At 32.2% G+C, this 21,333-nt stretch overlaps 2 protein-coding genes and 1 non-coding gene across 3 annotated transcripts; all 3 read left to right on the top strand.

Annotated features, from left to right (window-relative positions):
• Positions 1-920: 920 nt before the first annotated feature.
• Positions 921-2,842, top strand: LOC108319116 (protein UNUSUAL FLORAL ORGANS). The gene has a single exon (XM_017550140.2). The coding sequence runs from the start codon at positions 1,455-1,457 to the stop codon at positions 2,772-2,774; it is 1,320 nt and encodes a 439-aa protein (XP_017405629.1). The 5' UTR covers positions 921-1,454; the 3' UTR covers positions 2,775-2,842.
• A 9,672-nt stretch (positions 2,843-12,514) lies between these two features.
• On the top strand, positions 12,515-17,897 carry LOC108319108 (uncharacterized). Its single transcript, XM_017550130.2, has 8 exons — positions 12,515-12,959; positions 13,270-13,442; positions 14,968-15,061; positions 15,331-15,441; positions 15,546-15,635; positions 17,133-17,218; positions 17,299-17,363; positions 17,591-17,897. Exons 1-8 carry the CDS (start codon positions 12,624-12,626, stop codon positions 17,698-17,700), a joined length of 1,065 nt encoding a protein of 354 aa, XP_017405619.1. The 5' UTR covers positions 12,515-12,623; the 3' UTR covers positions 17,701-17,897.
• Positions 17,898-20,290: 2,393 nt separating this feature from the next.
• TRNAG-UCC (transfer RNA glycine (anticodon UCC)) lies at positions 20,291-20,362 on the top strand. The gene has a single exon. It is a non-coding gene; the product is annotated as a tRNA-Gly (tRNA).
• The last annotated feature ends 971 nt before the right edge of the window (positions 20,363-21,333 follow it).

Genomic DNA, 21,333 nt, shown 5'->3' on the forward strand with positions numbered 1-21,333 from the left:
TCTGTAAACTGTAAAGAAACCTATCACTTCGATGGGATTGGACGTATGCATGTATCATCTGACACCACACTTTGTATCATTCTGATTTTATTCATATCATTTCTTCACCAACTCATCTATAATCAACAAATACATAACCTTCTCATGCATTAATCATCAATTTTTTTTTCATTTAATTACTTCTTTCTTACTTGTTAGAGTTTTAGTAAAAATCAACAAAACTATAAAATGCCCTAAAACCTCAAGTTGTTTTCAGCAGTAACTTTTATAACAAAACTTGAGCAAAAACCCTAAAAACTATAAAATTATTTTCATGAAAGAGTCGTGAGTTTTCAGCAATAAATATATTATGATATAATGACTTTTTTTAAGTAAGATTTGATGCACCTTTTCCATGCTAGAGTTGTCATCTACATACATATGAAGTGTACTTCTCATTGATGGCCTTGTTTTGTCCCTTTGTGGGAATAACCTGCGTTTGAACAAGAGCAACGAGAAAAAGAAAAAGGAAATGCCGCTACTCTTTGAGATTTATGACAGAGAAATTGGTTTGGATTTGGATGAATATTGAATCAACACTCATGAACACTATTTTATATGCCCCCATGTGTTTGTCCTAGCAGGGTGTTGCGCTTTCATCAATTGCATCTGTCTCACTTTTCTGCCACTATGTCCTTCCAACCTCGGCCTTGACAAAACAACACTGAAATGATAGATGCATTCATCAGAATCACTTGCCTTTTCTTTCTCTTTCTTTCTCATCCTCCAAAAGATGCCAACACACACAGATATGCATCCACTAATTAATTAATTATGCTATCACCAAATGAACAATTCAACAACCCCAAACATGTTTTTTCATCTTATATATACACTTGTCCCCACTTACCACCAATGCCACAACACAACACACCAAAACACAACACCCAATAATTTCTTTCTTCACATCATAACCACCACCAACTTCTAAATCCCACGTCTTTTGTTCCATTTCTGGTTGTGTTGCATCACACTTCTTCACTTCCAAAACCGTCTTCCCTTCTCTCCATTCTCCAACACCCCACTGAAAATGAGGAACAGAAACAACCATCCCAGGTGATTGCTATAGCTAGGAGGAGTCAGCAAACAACATGACAACAACAACAGCTTCAACAATTATCCTTCCAAAAGCCACTTTTTTCGTTTTCCCTTGTGGAAGCTACACTGCTTTCCCCTCTTAGGTTGTTCCCTAAAAACATTTCCACACCCATTTTCCTCACTATTACGCAGCAAAACAAGAAACCATGCATAACCTTTCCTTTAACATTAAAGGCAAGCCTATCTAGCATAAAAAAAACTGCACTACACTCCTCAACATTTCCCATTTCCTCCACTCTTTTACTTTGTGTTTAACCAAGCAAACACAGATAATCTTATACATATCCATCTCGAGCCAACCGAATATATTTATATATATGGAAGGTTTTCACCCTTCTATGACGTCTCCTTTTTCGTACACATTCCCCATCAGTGGTGCTGGAAGTAGTACTACTACTAGCAATCTTACCACTGCCACTTACAGCACTTCTAGTCTATGGATGAACAGCAGAATATGGAGCAAGCTCCCTCAGAGGCTTCTCGACCGTGTCATAGCCTTCCTTCCTCCACCAGCTTTCTTTCGTGCACGTTGTGTTTGCAAGAGATGGTATGCCCTTCTCTTCTCCAACACCTTCCTTGAATTATACCTCCAAGTCTCTCCACACCGCCACTGGTTCATATTCTTCAAGCACCACAAAACTCGCAAGAGCTACATCTACAAGAACAACAACAACGGTAGTGGCTGTGGACATGGTGCAGCCTCTTCCTGTGAAGAAGGGTACCTCTTTGATCCCTCTGACATGGCATGGTATCGCATTTCCTTTGCTTTGGTTCCTTCTGGCTTCTCTCCAGCCTCTTCTTCTGCTGGTTTACTTTGTTGGGTTTCTGACGAGGCTGGTCCTAAGACCATGCTTCTGTGCAACCCTTTGGTTGGTTCTATCACTCAGTTACCTCCAACGTTGAGACCTAGACTCTTCCCTTCCATTGGCTTAACCATCAGCCCCACCTGCATAGATGTCACTGTTGCCGGGGATGACATGATATCTCCTTATGCAGTGAAGAACTTGACATCTGAAAGCTTTCACATCGATGGAGGAGGGTTTTACTCCTTGTGGGGCACTACCTCTTCTCTGCCTAGGCTTTGCAGCCTTGAATCCGGTCGAATGGTTTACGCTGAAGGAAAGTTTTACTGCATGAATTGCAGCCCTTTCAGCGTCCTGGCTTATGACATCACATCAAACAACTGGTTCAAAATACAAGCCCCAATGAGGAGGTTCCTTAGGTCTCCCAACCTCGTTGAGTGCAAGGGGAAGCTGCTTCTTGTTGCGGCTGTTGAGAAGAGCAAGCTGAACGTGCCAAAGAGTTTGAGGGTGTGGAGTTTGCAGGCTTGTGGGACGATGTGGGTGGAGTCAGAGAGAATGCCGCAGCAGCTTTATATTCAGTTTGCTGAATTAGAAGTTGGAAACGGGTTTGAATGTGTAGGGCATGGGGATTTTATTGTGATCATGATTCGTGGAACAGACAAAGCGTTGCTGTTTGATATATGCAGGAAGAGGTGGCAGTGGATTCCACCTTGTCCTTACATTGCACATGATGGCTTTGAATTGCATGGTTTTGCATATGAACCTAGACTCGCCACTCCTGTCACTGGTCTCCTTGATCAATTGGCTCTTCCCTTCCACACTTTTGGTGCTTAAATCAGAAAATCATTTTCAACTTTGTCATATATATGCTATGATTTAATCATGCCATGGTAATCAAGGAATGCATGTCGCATATTAGCTAGGAGAATGAAAAACTAATGATGTCTTAGTGATTTGGTTTGTAGAATCAATATTAACGTGTCACTACACTGGTTAATTACTTAGCTGTTACAATATTTCCGAGGTGCGGTTTGAAATCTAATCAACTAAGTTGTGAATGCAATTTTAAATGGCCTCTTTTTGCTGTTATCAGCTTCCACATGCAGCAGCTAAAATGTCTATTATTACATGTCATTTTCCTGCTCCCTCCAATGAACTCATTGAATAAGGTCTCATGGAGAAAGTTTAATCAGTGATGTATTATCATATATACCGATATGATAAATTTTACCTTGTTTCCACTCATTTCTTCCTGACTTCTAGTGAGCTAAATCAATCTCGTGACCTCTGAACTTCTAAACTGGACTAATTGTTTTTGCATCCAAGAGATAGGCTGTTGCTTCTTTAACAAATTATTCCACGTTTCTTCACTGATATTGATGCAATATTTACAAGAGAAATGATATATAGTATGTATACTTTTTGTATATAATTATTTGAAAGCTTTGGAGTAAGTAAAACAGTTTTCAAATACTATTATTCTAAAAGACATGTCAATTACTATATAAATAAGGATTTCAGAACATTATTTAATATGTTTTTATAATTATCTTTTTATCATTATTTAAATTACTCGTATTTTTTTTTAAATTGAACTGTAAGAATTATTTATTAGAATTTAGAGTTCAGGGTTTATACAAGTTTATTACGAATTTTATGAATTTAGCTCAAAAGGAGTTTGATAATAAGTTAACATAATTTTGCTAAACGCATCAGAATTTAATAATTAATTTGAAAATTTTAAAAGGGAGTAACAATTCTTATATCCCTTTGACAAATTCAAAAGTTTTACAATGTAATTAACAACTAATAAATATTAGCTTCATCTGGTAAGAATATATGCTTCCAAATTTTGACACAAGTAAATACTACAAAGTAGCATTAAATTAAGCATTTTTTATCTATTTTTTTAGTGTACACTAACTTCTGAATGTGTTTGGTTTTCATTTGAATTACACAACTTACACTTCACATATAAAGGAAGTAAATTAAAATGTTGGGATTCGAGAAATATGGAATCAAGGAACTCAATGTTTTATAAAATCTTTGAATTAAAATCTATATATTATAGTTTATAGTATTTAAGTTATAGGCTTAGGGAGAAAGATGAATTATACAACTTTAGGAAATGGTCAACATACAGTTGGAAGCCTTAGAAGAGAGAAGCAATATGCAGTACTCTAAGCACAAGGAAACATCGATTCTAACAAGTCATTTGTTTCACTTCCTAAAGACATCACTAGAATTTTGAGATATTTATTGTGTTACGTACTCATGTTGTTGTCTGTGCTTGCTCAAATTAAACTTTATACAGCTAGTGAATTCTTATGATATATTTAGTAAGCTACTAAGGTGAGTTCTCTTGTAAAGTTTTGAGAAATATCGTCATTTCTTTCTTTCAATTTTGTAAATAAAGGTTGTACATAGATTACAAAGACTCTCATTTTATATACTCTTTCTTGCTAATAAAAAAATGTGTTCAAAATCAGATAGAAAAAAAAAAGAGAAGAACAAAGTGAGTGTGCGGATTACTGATACACAGTACATATATATAAGACATCGAATCATGTGCAGAAAACTGTTGGACATATATTTTGGTTTGACCATCTGCAAAATGGTTGAATTGCAAACTATCAAACTTCAGAATTCTCAAAACTACATGTGTGTAATGGCCATATATATATATATATTCACCAAGCATGCAAGAGTTGAACCAATGAAATTTAGGTGCTTCCGAAAAAATCTTCAAAGAAAGATGGTTTGAGCCCTTCTAGCTATTAATTTGTACCAGTTGATAATTCTGAACTTAATAAGGTTGTTGTGTTTGAGTTTAGCTTAATACTGCATGCTACAGTATCATTGGTCTATGATCCCTGCACAACACCCCAAATCTCTAATGAACTATGATGGCTTGGTATAAAAGAAAACTTTTGTTTTAGAAGAAGGTGCGATCTACTGTTCACGATTGCGTGTTAATGATTTTTCCCCTAGTATTGGTATTGTGGCTAATTTGGGAAGGTCAAATGGATATAGCAGTAAGAAACTTACATTTATGCTTATATGATTCCCACGTCTCTAATTGAAATTCATGGTTTTTTTAAAGTGGATTCACTTGTACACAACACTTTTTCTTTCCTTTTTAATTCTAGCACCTCTCATGAGTATTCTTACTCCAATGTAACATCTCTTTTCAAGTTCTTAAATAAATTTCTTTATTTTCGGTTAAAAAATCGCATTTTAATATTTTATCAATAATTTATTTATTAAGTTAAAGTTATTTAATTTGTAGAATACATAAAATATTAAAAAAATAAGAGATTTATTCATATTTTTCAAAATATTTTTAATAATAATAAAAGTATATATTTAACTAAGTTAAATTTTATTTAAAAACAATGAAAACAAACATAATTACACAATTAGATCAATGCAAAATTCTAAAGTTAATAAAAATTTACACAATTTAAAATAATTAATTCGGTAATAGTTCATCACTACAAAAATATTTTTTGTCATATGACAAAAATGTTGTTACAAAAAGTGTAAGTTCAGTAATAAAAATTAATTTTTTTTTGTAACAAGTTTGTGTCTTTTTTAAACTGTGTATCAATCATAAAAATTATGTTAGTGAGAAATCTTTGTATCATCAAATGCTCATCTTTAAAATTGTGCATCACAAACTTTATCACAAAAGGTATTAAAAGAATGAGTGATGATTTTCGTGACAACACAACCAAGTGTCACAGCTAGTGTGTCACATAAGTCATCATAATAAAACATATTGGATATATATTAACAATGTTTAAAATTTGAGATATAGAGAAAATTCAAATGGTTACAAACCCATGACATATAATTTAAGAGGACATATAAACATAAAATTCCTTAAGGCTTTTCAAATGCTCTTATAGAGTTCGGTGTGGTGTTGGTGCTTGGATTTGATGCAATAAGACAATAATTACAATAGAAATGGAGTAATTAGGATTGATAAAATAGAGCAAAATTAATGCCTCTAATAGAAATTCTTACATGGTTCATTGCACACAAAGTGAATTCTTGGTTCAAAGCATTTTAAGAGATTGATACAGAGAGATTCATGTGTAATATTTACTTTTAATTTTCATTTCACTAATGAAGCAACGAACTTATTTGTTTAATTTTAGAAATAAAAGATGAACATCATTCCAACATGTTGATATCTTTTTCAAAAGACTCACATGACAACTAAAACTGACTCTAAGGTTCACAAAATTATTGAGTTGGATAATGGTTTTACCACTTCAAGCTTTTAATACTGTAATTCATGTGAAAAATTATATTGAATCTCACTTTGATTATTTTTTTCTTTCAGGATGGTTATGAAAAACTTAATGCTCACTAAGACTCCCCAAAGTCACATTGAAAGATGGTGTGTCCAGTCATCCATTTGATGATGTCATATTATGCAATCTTGTAAGATAATTGAACAAAAGAGAAAGACTTTATATGGCCTAGAATCAACAAAGTGAAAAATTCATAAAACCTTCAACTTCTTCAAATGTCACCACACAAGGAGAATTTCAGTAAATGAGACATCTTATATCTAACTTATTTACATAAAAGGACATGATAATTGCTCGAACATGAGTTACATATGTTTTACTAGTGCAAAAAAACTTCGACGTCGATGTTTTTTGGTCTTTAACGTTCAAGTACAAGTCGACATCATATCGAAAGACATTAATTTGACGTTAGAAAATATCACCAACGTTTTTTGACGTGAGAAAGCTATGTACACCAACATCTTATGGCATCCATCGCAATCCTCTTCACACTTAGCAGAGATCCAAAGGATGGGTCTGTAAAATGGAAAGGGGATATTTGACATCTGAAAATGGGATCACCAACGTCAATATCATTGAGCCACACCTTCTCGTTCAGATAAAATTTCCCCCTCGAGTGGGCATTATAAGGGATTTGATATCGTAATGTGCACTTTCTTGTGTTAAATTGACGTTGAAAATGGCAATGCGTGATGTCAATCAACACCTATTATCATCGAGTAGTGCAATGTCCGATGTCTTTTTAGTGTATTTTTTTTATAAAAGCTTAGTTTTTTCAATATTACCACACCTGAAAATCAGAAAACCAATTTTTGCATTTGATATATCCAGAATTTTTCTATTCACAATTCAAACTACAACTAAAGCTATGACAAATAAAACTAAAAACTAAAACTATCAATATCAAAACAAAAAGAATTGAAAGTAAATTATTTTAGCCTAACTCCATCTCTCCCAAAGATATGTTGCTCAATCCTGTCTTAGCTTCTTAATTGTGGCATCTGTTAATGCAGAATGATTGTTGAACCGCTGTAAGAACAAAAACTTGACTATTATTTTCATTATAATGTTCAAGTTGAATATGATTTGTAAGATTTCAAAGCTAAATTATTACCTCAGTCTAATCATCTCTAATTCTTGCTCGAATCATAGTCTTTATCCATGACATTATGTAGTGTCTGCATGCCCAGGAATCTTCTGATTGTTACATTAAACATGACAAAAAAAATAGTCAAATATGATGGTCTAAATTTCACATACGAAAATTAATAAGTTAAAGATCAATGAAGACTAACCTTTGGATAAATTATTTCAATTTGTTGTGCTATAGACCTAGCCACAACTCTAAACTAATTTAAATCATTTGAAACATAAGTTAATATATTAATATCAAAATGAATTAATATGAAAGAATATAATACTTATGTTTGTAACAAGGATTTCAAGTAAGAATTCATCTTCCTATGTAAGGAACAAAACCAAACAACTTGACGTGTCTTGGTATGATCACCATCACTTGCCAATGGCTCCTATCATGAATAAAAAATAGTGAGTCAATTAATTAAATGTTGATAAAAGTGTACAATATTGAGTAACACATATCCATCAATATATGATGTGATATACAACTCTCTGTTAGACTTAATCATTCATATTTATATATAGCTTGTTTTCTACTGTGTTTCCAGATGGTTGAATGTCCTGAGATTTAAGAAAGCCATACATTGTTGTCCAACCTTGGTCCACTATGATAGTGTCCATGTACCTATAACAATAAAGTTAAGTATATATATAGAAGTTAAGTATTTTAAATTTTAAAAAAGGAAAGGCAATTAAAAATCTTACATCCACTATAATTGTATGACTGAAATATTTAACATTCTTTCTTCACCAACGACCTCCAGTGCATCATTTAGAGTAATATACAATGGCACATGACATTGGAGGCCAAATACTCTTAACTCCCACTCCAGTTCTATCGGTTTATTTAACCTGTGTAATTTTTTCATCAACTTACCTAGAGGTTCATCTTCTTCTGTTGCCTTATCAAGTTTACACCAATATGGAAGATTAAAGAATATTGATCATTTTTCCCAAATGTTTTTTCAATGGTCTTCTTTTCATGTTTTGTGAACACAACATCAATGTTCTTCACCTGGTTGTATATTTCTTCCCCATTGCGAGGTTTGGACACAACATCATCTTCAAGACTTCCATTAAATGCTTTTTTAATCTACAATAAGGGTGATTTCAAGGAAGGAATCTTCAATGTCTTGTATACATAGGTTTTTGCCTATGCTTCAATTGAAGATAACTAGTATTTTCTTCAAAAATGGGACATGCAAAATGACCTTTAACGCTATAACCACTTAAGTTTCCATATGCTGGAAAATCCTTTATGGTGCAAAACAACATTGCACGCTAACAGGAGTTTTCTTCTTAATATGAATTGAAGACCTCGACGCCCTCTTCCCACAACATTTTCAAATCATCAATTAACGGTTTTAGATACACCTCAATGTCATTTTTAGGTTGTCTAGGACTCGATATCATCATAGACAACATCATAATATATTCTCTTCATGCACAACATAGGAGATAGATTGTAAATCATCAACACATGGCTCCCTCGTAGTGAGAAATATTCGGCCAACACCATCCTTGGTGACTAGGTTTGCTTTTAGGGTTAGAAGGAGACACCCTTGGCCTATAAATAGAGGTGTCTCCACCCTTGTATTTCATCTTAGATTAATGTAATGTTATGCTAGAAAATTATGACCATACACATAATAGATCAAGACTAGAACAATCCTAGAGGTCCCTCTAGTCACCTTCCTCATTGAGTTGGTATAACCTCTCTTTGAGTCACCAAACATCACACCATCTCCACCTTTTCGCCAAAACCGTGAGCATATCTCCTCACCACCACCATTTGTGCCACCTTGGACCTTCCTTTCCCACCATTTTTCACATTATAATACTCCAAGGGACCATCTCCTTGCTTCCTTATAAGTTTTGGCCCAACCTAGCTAAGGAGGTTGCTATCAACAGAGAAAACACAATATTCAAAGCTAAAGAGCTCAGTCTAACAGATATATTTTGAAGAACCTTTAAATAAAAGATCATTCAAAGAAAGAATTAAGAGGATATAGCTTACAATGAAAATATCAATCCTACGATAAATGTTTAGAAGAAAAGCGCAAAGAAGCTCAAGCTCAAAAACAATATCTAAGAAGAGAAAAAGAAAAGTCAATAAATACTCTCAAGCTTCATTGTAGTATTTGCTTACTATTGTAAGAAGAGAGAAAAGAGAAAAGAGAGAAACACCTAGCGAGTCTATAGACTGTATTGTATTAAACACATATCCTCTCTATGAGAGTTATTGTCTAAACGACTTGTAAGCAATTGGTTGATTCCAATTCTGAAGAGAATTATAACACTTGTTGTGTAACTCAAACGAGTTAAGGAAATCTAGGCAGCGTATCAGAGGATACCAAGATTGTTTGGTACTAGGAGTGGTGAAACTAGACCAGTTTAGGGTAACCGAAGTTATTCGCTGACAGGAGTGGTGAAGAATACTGCACAACCAAGAATGGTGAAGAATACTGCACAACCCGTGAAACTCAACTAGACAACGTATCGGGAGATACCAGGAGTGCCTAGGGATACCATAAGTGGTGAGAATACTCAATTGTAATCTTGTTGAAGATTATAGTGGAACCCTCTAAGGATATAAGAGATTGGATGTAGCTTAGTTGGAGTGAACCAGTATAAAAGTATCATGCGTTTATTGTTTACTTTTGTGTGAATGCTTCTCTTATAAAACCTACAGTTGCATTTTAGTTTTGAATACAAGAGCTTCCCATACCAAACGATTGTTCATTAAAAAGAAGTTCTTACAAACACTATAGTGAATATTCTGAATAACACATGAAAAGAATTCATTGTTTAAAATCATTTACAAGGTCGAACGTTTAACAACTACTTGAAAAATCATGTACTCGACTAAAGTGCTATATCAGGAAAGTTGCGAAAAAGTTTTTCCATTAACATTATCCAACCGCTCTTCTAGTGTTTTTCAGGTACTTCACCTAACCCCTACCAAGGATGGAGGCACATGCTTAGGGAAAATAAAATGTTTAGGAAGGAAGTTTCTTCACTTTCTTTTATTTGGTTTAGATTTTCTTCTTCTTGTCTTAAAATAAATTCTAGACTCATAAATTACTCCTTTGTTTTTATGGGATTGTTCTTGGACACTCTTAGTTTGCTAAGGGGCACACCTAGATGGATCAAGAAGGGCCTTAGAGCTTGGCGCAACATGTAAGGCTGCATTTGAAGAGAAGAGGAGCCTGATTGACCTTTTAGATAGTAAAAAGATGTGAGAGAGAGCCTTGGAGAGCAAGGAAGACTTTTTTGTATCTTCTAGATGACTTAGGCAATATTAGAGAGCATGCCTTAGTTTTTAGAACAAAACATTTAGTATTTGCTAAGAGGTCCCTAACCATGCCTATTTAAGGAAGTCTTTAGACCACATGTAAAGAGTTGATTAATGTTAAATTGGGAGACACTTTTGTTTGCATTTGTGAGCTTTGCTCTTGTGAGAGTGTTCCATTATTAGTCTCATCTTGAACCTTGGTTAAAATGGCAACAACCACCACTTATCGATGAGACTTTGTTCCCCTAAGTGGCGTGTCTTCCTTTCTCCCCCATTCCCTTTTTATTTTCTCCATCTTTTACTATTTTAATTCATGTTATCATGGTTTTTGTGTTTTTTTTCATGCTTTCACAACTTTATTGATCATTGTTGTTATCTTCCATTTTTTGGTTCAATTGAACCATCTCTTCTTCTTTTAGCTTTTTAAAGTATAACTTCACATTTAAAATAACTATCTGATTATCTTAAATGTCTACTAATTTTAAAATTAAAAATCTTTAACACAAATACTTTACCCTACTCATTCTAAATATAAGATAGAATCTAAGGAAACAAATGTATAATTATCTGGTTAGTTAAGAATAAATGCCTTTATAAGACTTTTTTTTCTTTTTCTATGTTACGTAACTTTACCTTTCAAATATAATACAATTTTGTTCTTCTTAGGTTAGACACAACACTATAAACTTTAAAAAAATCTTGAAATTTTTTGAAATTTTCCTACTACTCTTAAAAGAAAAATGAATAAGTTACAAATGAACAAGTTACATAAATATTACAAGAGTCAAATAAAATAATGAAAGTAATCCAAAAAGTTATATAATTCAAATAAGTGTATTTTAGGAAGTAAAAATTCACATATTCAATTTCTAATATGTTATAAAGTATATCTAGTTAAATACTAATTTTCTTTTAAGATTTTTGACGATAAATTCTAGTCCTATTTTTTATGTTGAGAAACACTTAAGGAAGATTAGTTACATTAGCAGTTCTTTGATCAAATATCTAAAATATAACGTAAAACAGAAGTAGTAACATAAATTATAATTAATGACAACTTTACTGTAACCAATGGACCTTAAAAACATGTTTATTATTGTGCTTAAGTTGCTCAAAATTCCCTTGAGAAATAACAACAAAGTTTTACTGAAGTATTGTGCTCCAGGGTTTGTAATTATCTTCTCCCTTAAGTATTCTGAACTCCTGTCCAAACCAGTTTCCAAAAAATGCCTTTAAAACTAAAAACCACAAATCAAGTAAAAATATAATAATACAATTGAAATTTAAATTAAACCATTTATCTAAAATTTAATCAAAATAAACAAAATTAAAGTCCAATGATAATATTTCAAATAATTACATAAAAAATTCTTAAAAAAAAATATGTTTAGATGATAATTATAACACTGCAAAGTATATATTAGTTATGATCATGATTAATTTATGACAAGAGCCTCGCTGACACTTTCAGTGAAATTTCAATCTCAGTCACTATGTTTTTTTTTTCATTTATAAAATCAGCACAGAATATACTATTTAAGTGATATAAATTCAATTTTCAATTATCATTTTAAGAAATTCAACGTGCATTTCAATATTTTATGGAAAAAGTTGCATTCATAGAAAAACAAAACATAGAATCTGCAAAATTTTCAAGAAACTATACATATCAATGTAATTAAAAAATAAAATAAAAACCATACGTTAATCTTTACAAAATAAATGTGCTAACTAAATGAAGAAAACAGAATATAAAAAAGAATTCAATACAATGTACCAAAAAATGCTATTGATAAAATTGAAGCTCTCTTATCTACAATATCCCAATGCGTTACGCTGTGTGGGCATTTCAATCCATTAAGTCCCAAAAACATAGACAGTGAGACCAACACAACAACCTCTTCCAGTTGCAGACTAGGCTTCCTTATGATTATGATGGGAACTACATGTTTCCCAACTACTAATGTTCTTTTCAAACCTCAAAAGCTATCTGGGAATTTCTCTATCCTCTGTGATAACGTTCGCGGTCTCAGTTTCCTCACTCCCAAAACCCACCTTCGATCCTCTTATTCAAACTTAGGAAATGGTGTAAAGTTTACATCTTTTTCAATGTCCAAGACAACCCATTTGAAGGTCTCGCAAGATGCACTCTCTCCCACGGAAGAATCACTCTCTTCCTCTCCTCAGGTAATTGGAGAACATGACTTACTCGTTGTGGGTCCCGGGGTTCTTGGTCGTTTGGTTGCTCAGAAATGGCATCAGGTATTCTTTCATTTTCTTCGGCCAATTCACTATCGTACATTGGAACGCTAGTTCATGCAATTCTTTGTTAAGGACGAATATAACATTACGGTTTATGGACATTGTATTCAGAATTTACTTGTAGCAGAATAATATATTTTGATGTATGATGAAGTTGTTGAATTTTTAGTAATTACTTTATAAGTCATATTTAAGGTGATTTCTATTTGGTTGACGATGTAAAAGTTTTTACGTTGCTATTCTTATGATTAGTCGATATTCAGTAGCTGGTTATCTATATGTTTGTGTCTATTTATGTGTTTGCAAGCAGGAAATTCCAGATTGTCAAGTTTATGGTCAGACAGTGACTACTCATCATCACAACGAGTTGATACAAATGGGTATTTACCCGTCTTTGAAATGGACGGAAGCTACTCACAAATTTCCAAATGTCATTTATTGTGCACCACCTTCCCGCACACCGGACTATGCTGGTAATGTTAGGTGAGAAATCTTCAGGGTATGGCAACATGGTAATGAGTTTGTTCAAGACTTTAATATACCAGCAGTGTTGGTCAGTTAGTTTGGTTATTTCCCGGCCTTTAGTTGGTCAACTTGTGCTAATGCCCACCTTTGTTCTGGATAATGGATTTAGCTCTTGAGGAGTGTTCTTTATGCTCTGAAATCATTCTTTAAACTCCTACAAATTGTTTTTGTGCTGATATATGATGTATGGTTTTGATGCTTTCTTATTGGTTGAATATCATGGATGAGGTTTAAGCACACCAATCTGTATCTCAATGCAAATCTTGTTAATATCCCATTGTACTTCATTTATATCATGTGACATCTTTTCTTCAGCACGATCATGTAACAGCTTAACATACATTTCGTGTAATAAAAGCTTTTTCACTGAGAATGACCTCAAATTCTGCTAAATGATCTTTGAAACTTAATAATCATGGCATTGCACTCCTGGAAAATCTATATTTTTGTTGTACTTTTTGTTGTTTGTGTGTACCTCTTGTTAATTTATCTGTTGGCTCAAATTCTTATAAAAAGATTCAAACTTTTAGTTAGAAATAGTGTCGAGATAGTGAAAGTTATGTGCAAGATATTTTTAAAATACTAATAGGAAAAGTATTATCATAATGATGATAGAGTGAGAAGAGATTGGTTGCCGTGTAAATTTCTGTGGGCTGTGAATGCTTTTATTGGGGACTTGTTCTATGTATGAAAAGATTGAGACCCAGTAAATAATGTCATATGGAGGGGGCAGATGCAAGGTTGATAAGCATGTTGAGTCAAATCATGTCAAATTTATGTGTCATTTGTTTGTGGTAGTTATAAGAATCTGTCAAGGTATGAGAATAGAGATTTGAGGTACTCTCTAGCACTGACTTATAAGCCCTTCAAAATAGAATATGAAATTATTATTTAGAGAACTAATAGTACTTCTCTGAAATGTTTTTAGTGGTTTGCTCTGATATCTATCAGCAAATAAGTTTTAATGTTTAAAAGTTGTACCCGGGGAACAAGATTTACAAAGGGTTGGTGGTTTGGACTTCGGGATGAAAGGGAAGGAAGGGTAAAATTTTCATTTCTCATAAATATTCTCTAATCTGATAAAGAAAATAAATGAAAGAAATAAAATGATAGACTAACATAATGTCCTAATATATTTGGTGTGTAAAACTTATATTGCTATCTTAATTTAAAAATAAAAACGTTTCCCTCCCTTCCCTTCCCCTTTGAAGGCACAAGTATTAATTGTATTCAATCTCAGAATTCTCATTCTTGATAAAGAACTTGACTTATTGATTGCATTTTTACATGCATCCTATTCATAGGATGGGCAAGGTTATCTCATGTTTACCATGAGTATTCTGTTTGATTGCTTTCATCATTGCCTGTAGTAACATTGAGTAGATTGGTCAGATCAACTTGGATTTTCTACTTAAAGAAAATGACAGTGCAGTAGTTGTCTTCTTATGAAATCATTTACTGATGTGGATGGTCAACTAATCAGATTGGCTGCATTAAGCTGGAATGGGGAAGGTTCTTTCTTGTTTACGTCAAGCAGTGCTCCATATGATTGTAATGATAATGGAACATGTGCTGAGGTGGGTTATACATCCAAACTGTCATATTCTCTTGTTGCTTCTCTGTTTAATTTTATATGATTTGAAGGAGATAATTACAGTGTACATGGTGGTGATACAGGCTTCTTTTTTCCAAATAATGTAATGAACAAATTGTTTTAACTACACTTGTGCAATCACAGTACTTCTATTCCTGTGTATCTTATTCCATTTGCCAACCGATACTGTTAGATTTTCCCTTTCTACGGTCTTGAATGTTTGTTGATTTATCCTCATGTACTTCATTTTAGGATTCTCCAGTTTTGCCAATTGGGAGGAACGCCAGGGTTGATGTCCTTCTAAAAGCTGAAAATGTGGTACTGGAGTTTGGTGGCTGTGTTCTGAGATTGGCAGGACTATATATATCCTTGGTTATGTTCAAATTATCAGGATTGTAGGAATTTTTTTTTAACCTCAGTAATCTTTGCCACTATGCTTTGTTTATTTCAACCTTAACCAATTTTACAAAGAAGATAGAGGTGCACACAATTATTACTTGGAAAAGGGTACCGTTGATAGTCGTCCTGATCACATCCTGAATCTTATACATTATGAGGTCAGAGTACCATTTCCTCTCTGTTTATTTCTGTATTCACTTTCCTTTTTGGTCCTGTAACTTCTATTTAATATCATTGAACCATTGAAGTGTACTCTGTTGAGAGCTAGTGAAAAAATGTTCAGGTGGTGGTGTTAATGAGTTTCAAGTAGAAAACTCACTCAGCCCTAGTTTACTGATTTCTTCAAGAAATATCACAATAGGAAACAGTACATCCATTTGATGGTTTAAACTTTAAATATATTTAAAGCAGAAAACCGAAAATGAATTGGCAGATTGCATACTGGAAAACTGGGCAAGCACAAAAATCAACTATGATACAGTGAGACAAACTGAAATTAAGACAAAAGCTTAGTGCTTATTCCGACTAGTTTAGTTCTTTATTTTTGTGTTTTTGAAAGCATCTGAATATAGCAGAGAGAGCTTTGGGCTCCCCCAACCTCTAATATGCAGCCACTGTAATATAAGATTTGTGAAAATTAGATTATTTCAACTATCAACGGATTACATGTATATAGTTGATTATTGTCATAATTAATTATAGTTAGAATTGGACTTTTTGTTTGCATAAGTTTTTTAAAACGTGGTTTTGTGATAACTATTTTTGTTTAGAGGTGTAAAAACAACTTCTACACAAGAAAGAGTATTATGAAAATGAAGGGAAAAAAATCTTTAAAAATAAAACAGTTATAATCTTTTAGATTCTTAAAAGCAACTTGTTTTTCAGAAAAAAATTACAAAATTTTAGCTGTTGCCCCAAACATCGATCTTATCTTAATCAGATTATTTTCACCTAAAACAACTGATGTATTTGGGAAACAGCTTTCCTAGACGAGCTCTAAGTAGTACTATACTTTTACTAGTTTGGCCAAAATTGGGACCTATGTCCATTCCCAATCATCCGTTGGTAATAACGTTTTTCTAATCCACTATAGCCTTTCCAGGCTTTGTGTTTAGGTATTTACCTCAAACTCTCAGAGCTACAGTTGACTCAAAACAGATAACTGTCTAATAATATTGGTTGGATATGGTTGCAACACAGTGTCATGCTGTCATTTTTTATGGTTTAAAGTTGTCTTAATTTTGCTAGCTTTCTCATCTCTTCTAGGAATTTCTAGAAAACTGTTACTTTGACTGCACCTCAGCAGACTTATCTCTCAACATGAGCATTCTTATCGAGTCTACTGGAGCTTGTTGAATCTATGTACATTTGAAAGCATGCTTCTAGTTTGGTTCATGGACTCTCATTTTTGTTTTAAGTTTTATAAGCAGTAGCTGCTTGGTTTTAAGCAAATATAAAATGCAAGGCTAGTAAAAACTAATATTAAATTTGAAGATATGTTTATAATTATCACATTATCTAAGAAACCTTGAGCCTATATATTCTAAATGAGGTCGTCCTCTCTGTTTTCTTCTACATATCGTTTTCTTAATGTATTTAGCTTTGTTTTATGATAAGGTTAGAACCGGTGCTCATTTTTTATGTTTCCACAACAGGATGCAGCTTCCCTTGCAGTTGCAATCTTGAAGAAAAAATTCCGTGGACAGATTTTCCTTGGTTGTGATAATAATCCTTTGTCTAGGTTAGGTGCTTTATCTTTAACTTGTCAAATTAGACTCTGAATATTTAAAGAACAATCTCAAACTAATCATGGGTTTGCAGGCAGCAAATGATGGACCTGGTTAACGAAAGTGGAAAATTCAATAAAAAGTTTGATAAATTTACTGGTGAGTTCTTTGATGGTGAAACATATCTGGAACTGATACTGTCATATTACTTCATTGTATGTTAATTTAGCCGAAGCTGTTATCCTTTTTACATACTGTGTTGATGAAAGTTGTTTCAGAAATGAACAAGCTTACTATACCTGATGAATTGTGATTATATGACATTAAGAAACACACACTTTTTGATTTTGAAAGCATAATGAATCTTGGTATATTTTGCTTTGCAGGAACAGATGATCCTCTAGGAAAAAGATTAAACAATACAAAAACCCGCCAGGTGGTTGGGTGGGAGCCCAAGTACTCTAGTTTTGCTGGTTTTCTAGAGAGCAGTCTGTGACAAACTCTTGAATTTGTCTATTGTTGTTCACTCTGATTAATTTGGAAACCACCATATATACATAAGGTGCTTAGTTAGGGAATTCTTGCTGTAGATGGATAGTTCATGCATACCAGTCACAACTATGCAGTGTGTACATTTTCCTATTTCTTGGGAAAAAGGATGATCAGTTATTGAACTGTTTTGAAACTGTTTCATATTGCATGCATGCTGTTGATGGAATATGGATAAGCTAGTAGTAATCTTTTATAGAATACATTCTTAGTTAGGAATAGAAATGACAAAAATATTTATGTTCATGGCAGCGAATAAAATCACTATCCGTGTCCAACTCGATCCATTATCATATATGATCTTTCTATATGAGAAATTCAACTGACGAGAAATTTGATGATGGGAGGCAGGAAGAAAGTGAAGGGGTGGATATTGAAGTTGGTCCAGTTGTATGGCAACACGTAACAGGTCTTACATAAGCATGGGTGGAAGCTTGCAAAGGAAATATTGGTGCAACTAAACACTTTAACAATATTTATATTAATTGTCACCTTTTTAATTTGTTAAAACAAAATTTTAACCGATTAAAATAACTTAAAACTGATTTAGTTTAGTGATTTAACATTTTCAAACTGCATCACTTTGCATATAGTTTTTTTCAATGAATTAAAATGTGTTTTATTATATTAAAAAAGAGTTTTATAACCAATCTACCTCGTTCAATTTTGCACTATATTAAACCAATTTCTTTTAAAAGTACGCAAACATTTTAAAAATAGTAAGAGTTGTTTGATTAATTTGAAAATTACTTCTCGAATTTTTTTTAGTGAAGAAATAGATTAAAACATAAGATTAAGAAGAAAACATTTAAGAACATTCATTATTCTTCTTTTATAGTTAAATTTTTTAGGTGGTCTTGTTTTTATAAGTCGTTGATTATTGATCAAGATGCTTTTTTTTATTAGGTTTTATGTTTGAGATGGTGCAACATTTAAGATCTTAATTTAAGATCACTTTTAGTTAGGAGCAGGTTTTTTATTTTCTAATTTTTGGTCTATATGTACAATCTTTCTAAATCTTAAGGAAAAATCGAAAAAGGTGTTTTCTGTTCTTAATCACTTTGATTGTAACTCTTTATAGTGATTAACGACTTAACATAGAATCTATTGATTCAAATCAGATAAAAAATCATTGTGTGATTTTTCTCTATTTTTATAATCTTTGTTTACTAACTGTTTGATAAACTTGCTGAAGAAAATTATAATTTTTAAAATCATCCTTCCCCTCTTTGTTATTGACCGTTTTCACGCTTTTAAAAGGTTTTGCTACAAGATACCAATCTCAACATTATCTTTCTTCATTTTTTTTAAGTTTTATAAAAAAACTTGAAAGTGTAATGAATTAGATTTGTGAGAGTAGTTGAACATCTTAATATAGTTCTGGTGTAAAATTGAATTAAACTTTGGTGATATTTTCTTCTTTTTTATCATTATATATTTATTAATTTTTAAAATTAAAGAACAACAACACCAACACTTTTTTTTTCAATAAATTAGACTCTTTTTTATTTTCGAAATTTACTTTAATTTTCCTATAGAAATATATCATGCATTTGTGATAATCTTTCGTGCATAAGTTGAGTCTCTCTTTGAGCTCAATATTTTATTCTAACAAACTCAATCGGTTTAAAGAGATAAGACATTGGTTAATGACTTGTTATATAGTTTGATTTTCAACTAAAGAGTCATTTGAACTAAACATTATCAAACTAGGTTGAATTTGGTTCAATGTACAAAACTCAAACCAAAATAAATGATTTTTGTTACTACAAAATTGTAAGCAATTTAAAAAAGAATGCCAAACATTTTATGATGAAAAATTACAAAGTAAAAAGTTTTGCTTTAAATGATTCTTTTTATAATTATACTCATATTTACAAGTTAAACTTTCTTTTTTATTTGTATATAAATTACACAATTTCATAGTTAAAAATTGCAACATTCAAATATGCTACGATGTTAGAATAAGTACATGTACTCTAATTACAATACGTTGAAATTATAAAACAACTTTCAAAAGTCACATCTCATTTCTTTATTTTCAAATTTAAATTTAAATCAAACAGCTCGGTTAAAGAAAAAAAATAGTCTAAAAGATATTTGATTTTCATTTTTTTCAATTAGTTTTTTAAATTTATTCAATTTGAACACCGGACTAGCGTGTCCTTTCATTTGAAAACTAAATTAATAACATATTTTTTCATTGGTTTACAAAATATTTATTTGATGATTTAAATATTAGCTACCAATTAAATATTTTCAAATTCATTAAGCGATATATAAATAGTGTTTATGTTGATATATCGCAATTTGATAGGGTAAATTCATGTCATTTGTCATTAGTGTTAGTGTTTAAATGAACAAATTACTTTGTATTTTATAACAATAAAAATTAATTTAATATTTCACTAATACTTGATTCGTATAAATATACTTTAAACGATAATATTAGTTGTAGAATATACGTCATAATTTTATAAATCCAAGTTAAAAGGTTTTTAGGTTTTCAAAATTTTAAAGTTTCAACTATCACCGAAGCGTTTGTAGTCCAACGGTTAGGATAATTGCCTTCCAAGCAATAGACCCGGGTTCGACTCCCGGCAAACGCAATCTTTTCTGCGATAAGCATTAACTTTTTCAGCTTTTTTTCATACAATGTTCGAATAGTGCCCAATGGCTTTAGATTTCAGATATAAGTACAAGACATTCCAATTACCAATTGCTATTTATATAGCTAGTGACCAAGTCAAAATCGCGATGCAGTTTATTAGCGTGACTCTTGTAAAAAGCTTAAATTTGGATCCAATAAAATGAATTAGATTTATAATCTAAATACAGTCTATTTAGTTAAAATTAGATTAATGTACTTTGTCAATACAATTAAATTTAGTGAGTTAGACTAACTTGACTCGATTATTTAATTTAGATTAATTTGACTCGATCTTAGATTTTAGTTGGTAGTATCAAGATCATCTCTAATCGATTTTTGGCTGGAACCATTATGAGTCAACTATTGATTGTGGTCGTTTTGGGTCGACGTTCAATTGAGATCAATTAGGTTTAATATTCAACTAAGACCGACTTGAGTTGATCTTCATTTAAAGTAGACTTGAGTGGATATTTGGTTTGAACCAATTCGAGTCGACCTTTAACTAGAATTGACTCGGCTAATCTTCGATCAAGGTCAACTCATTCCAATATGGCATGATCCTCAACCATCTTAAGTCGACTTATATGCAAATTGATTTTGGATCTTCAAACTAAAAATATAAATCAATCTAAACTCAATCAAAATCTAATAAGGATTTGGATTATTATAAATTAAAATGAGATTTCTAGAACAAAATTTTCTTATTATTGTTTAGATGCAATTAGTAATTGTTGGAGTGCAGAGAGCAATGGCCCCTTTTTTTCTTTAAAAGCCCATGTTTCTCTTTAAAGCCCATTTCTTTTTCTTTCAAAGCCCAATTTGTCTTTCTTTCAAAGCCCAATTTTAAGTGACAATGATTTTGTACGTGTGAATATAAATTTAATAAAATTTATTGAATCCACATTTGTCTTTCCGGTCTTGACTATCATG

The sequence above is a fragment of the Vigna angularis genome, chromosome 1 (genome assembly GCF_016808095.1).
Source record: "Vigna angularis cultivar LongXiaoDou No.4 chromosome 1, ASM1680809v1, whole genome shotgun sequence".
Lineage (NCBI taxonomy): Eukaryota > Viridiplantae > Streptophyta > Magnoliopsida > Fabales > Fabaceae > Vigna > Vigna angularis.

What these genes read in the sequence shown, in the direction of transcription:
- LOC108319116 (XM_017550140.2), top strand. Translation starts at nt 1,455, where the DNA reads ATGGAAGGTTTTCACCCTTCTATGACGTCTCCTTTTTCGTACACATTC.
- LOC108319108 (XM_017550130.2), top strand. Translation starts at nt 12,624, where the DNA reads ATGATTATGATGGGAACTACATGTTTCCCAACTACTAATGTTCTTTTC. An exon ending in GACTATGCTGGTAATGTTAG is followed by an intron (nt 13,443 to 14,967) that starts GTGAGAAATCTT and finishes TCAACTAATCAG; the next exon opens with ATTGGCTGCATTAAGCTGGA. An exon ending in AAAGTTTGATAAATTTACTG is followed by an intron (nt 17,364 to 17,590) that starts GTGAGTTCTTTG and finishes TTTGCTTTGCAG; the next exon opens with GAACAGATGATCCTCTAGGA.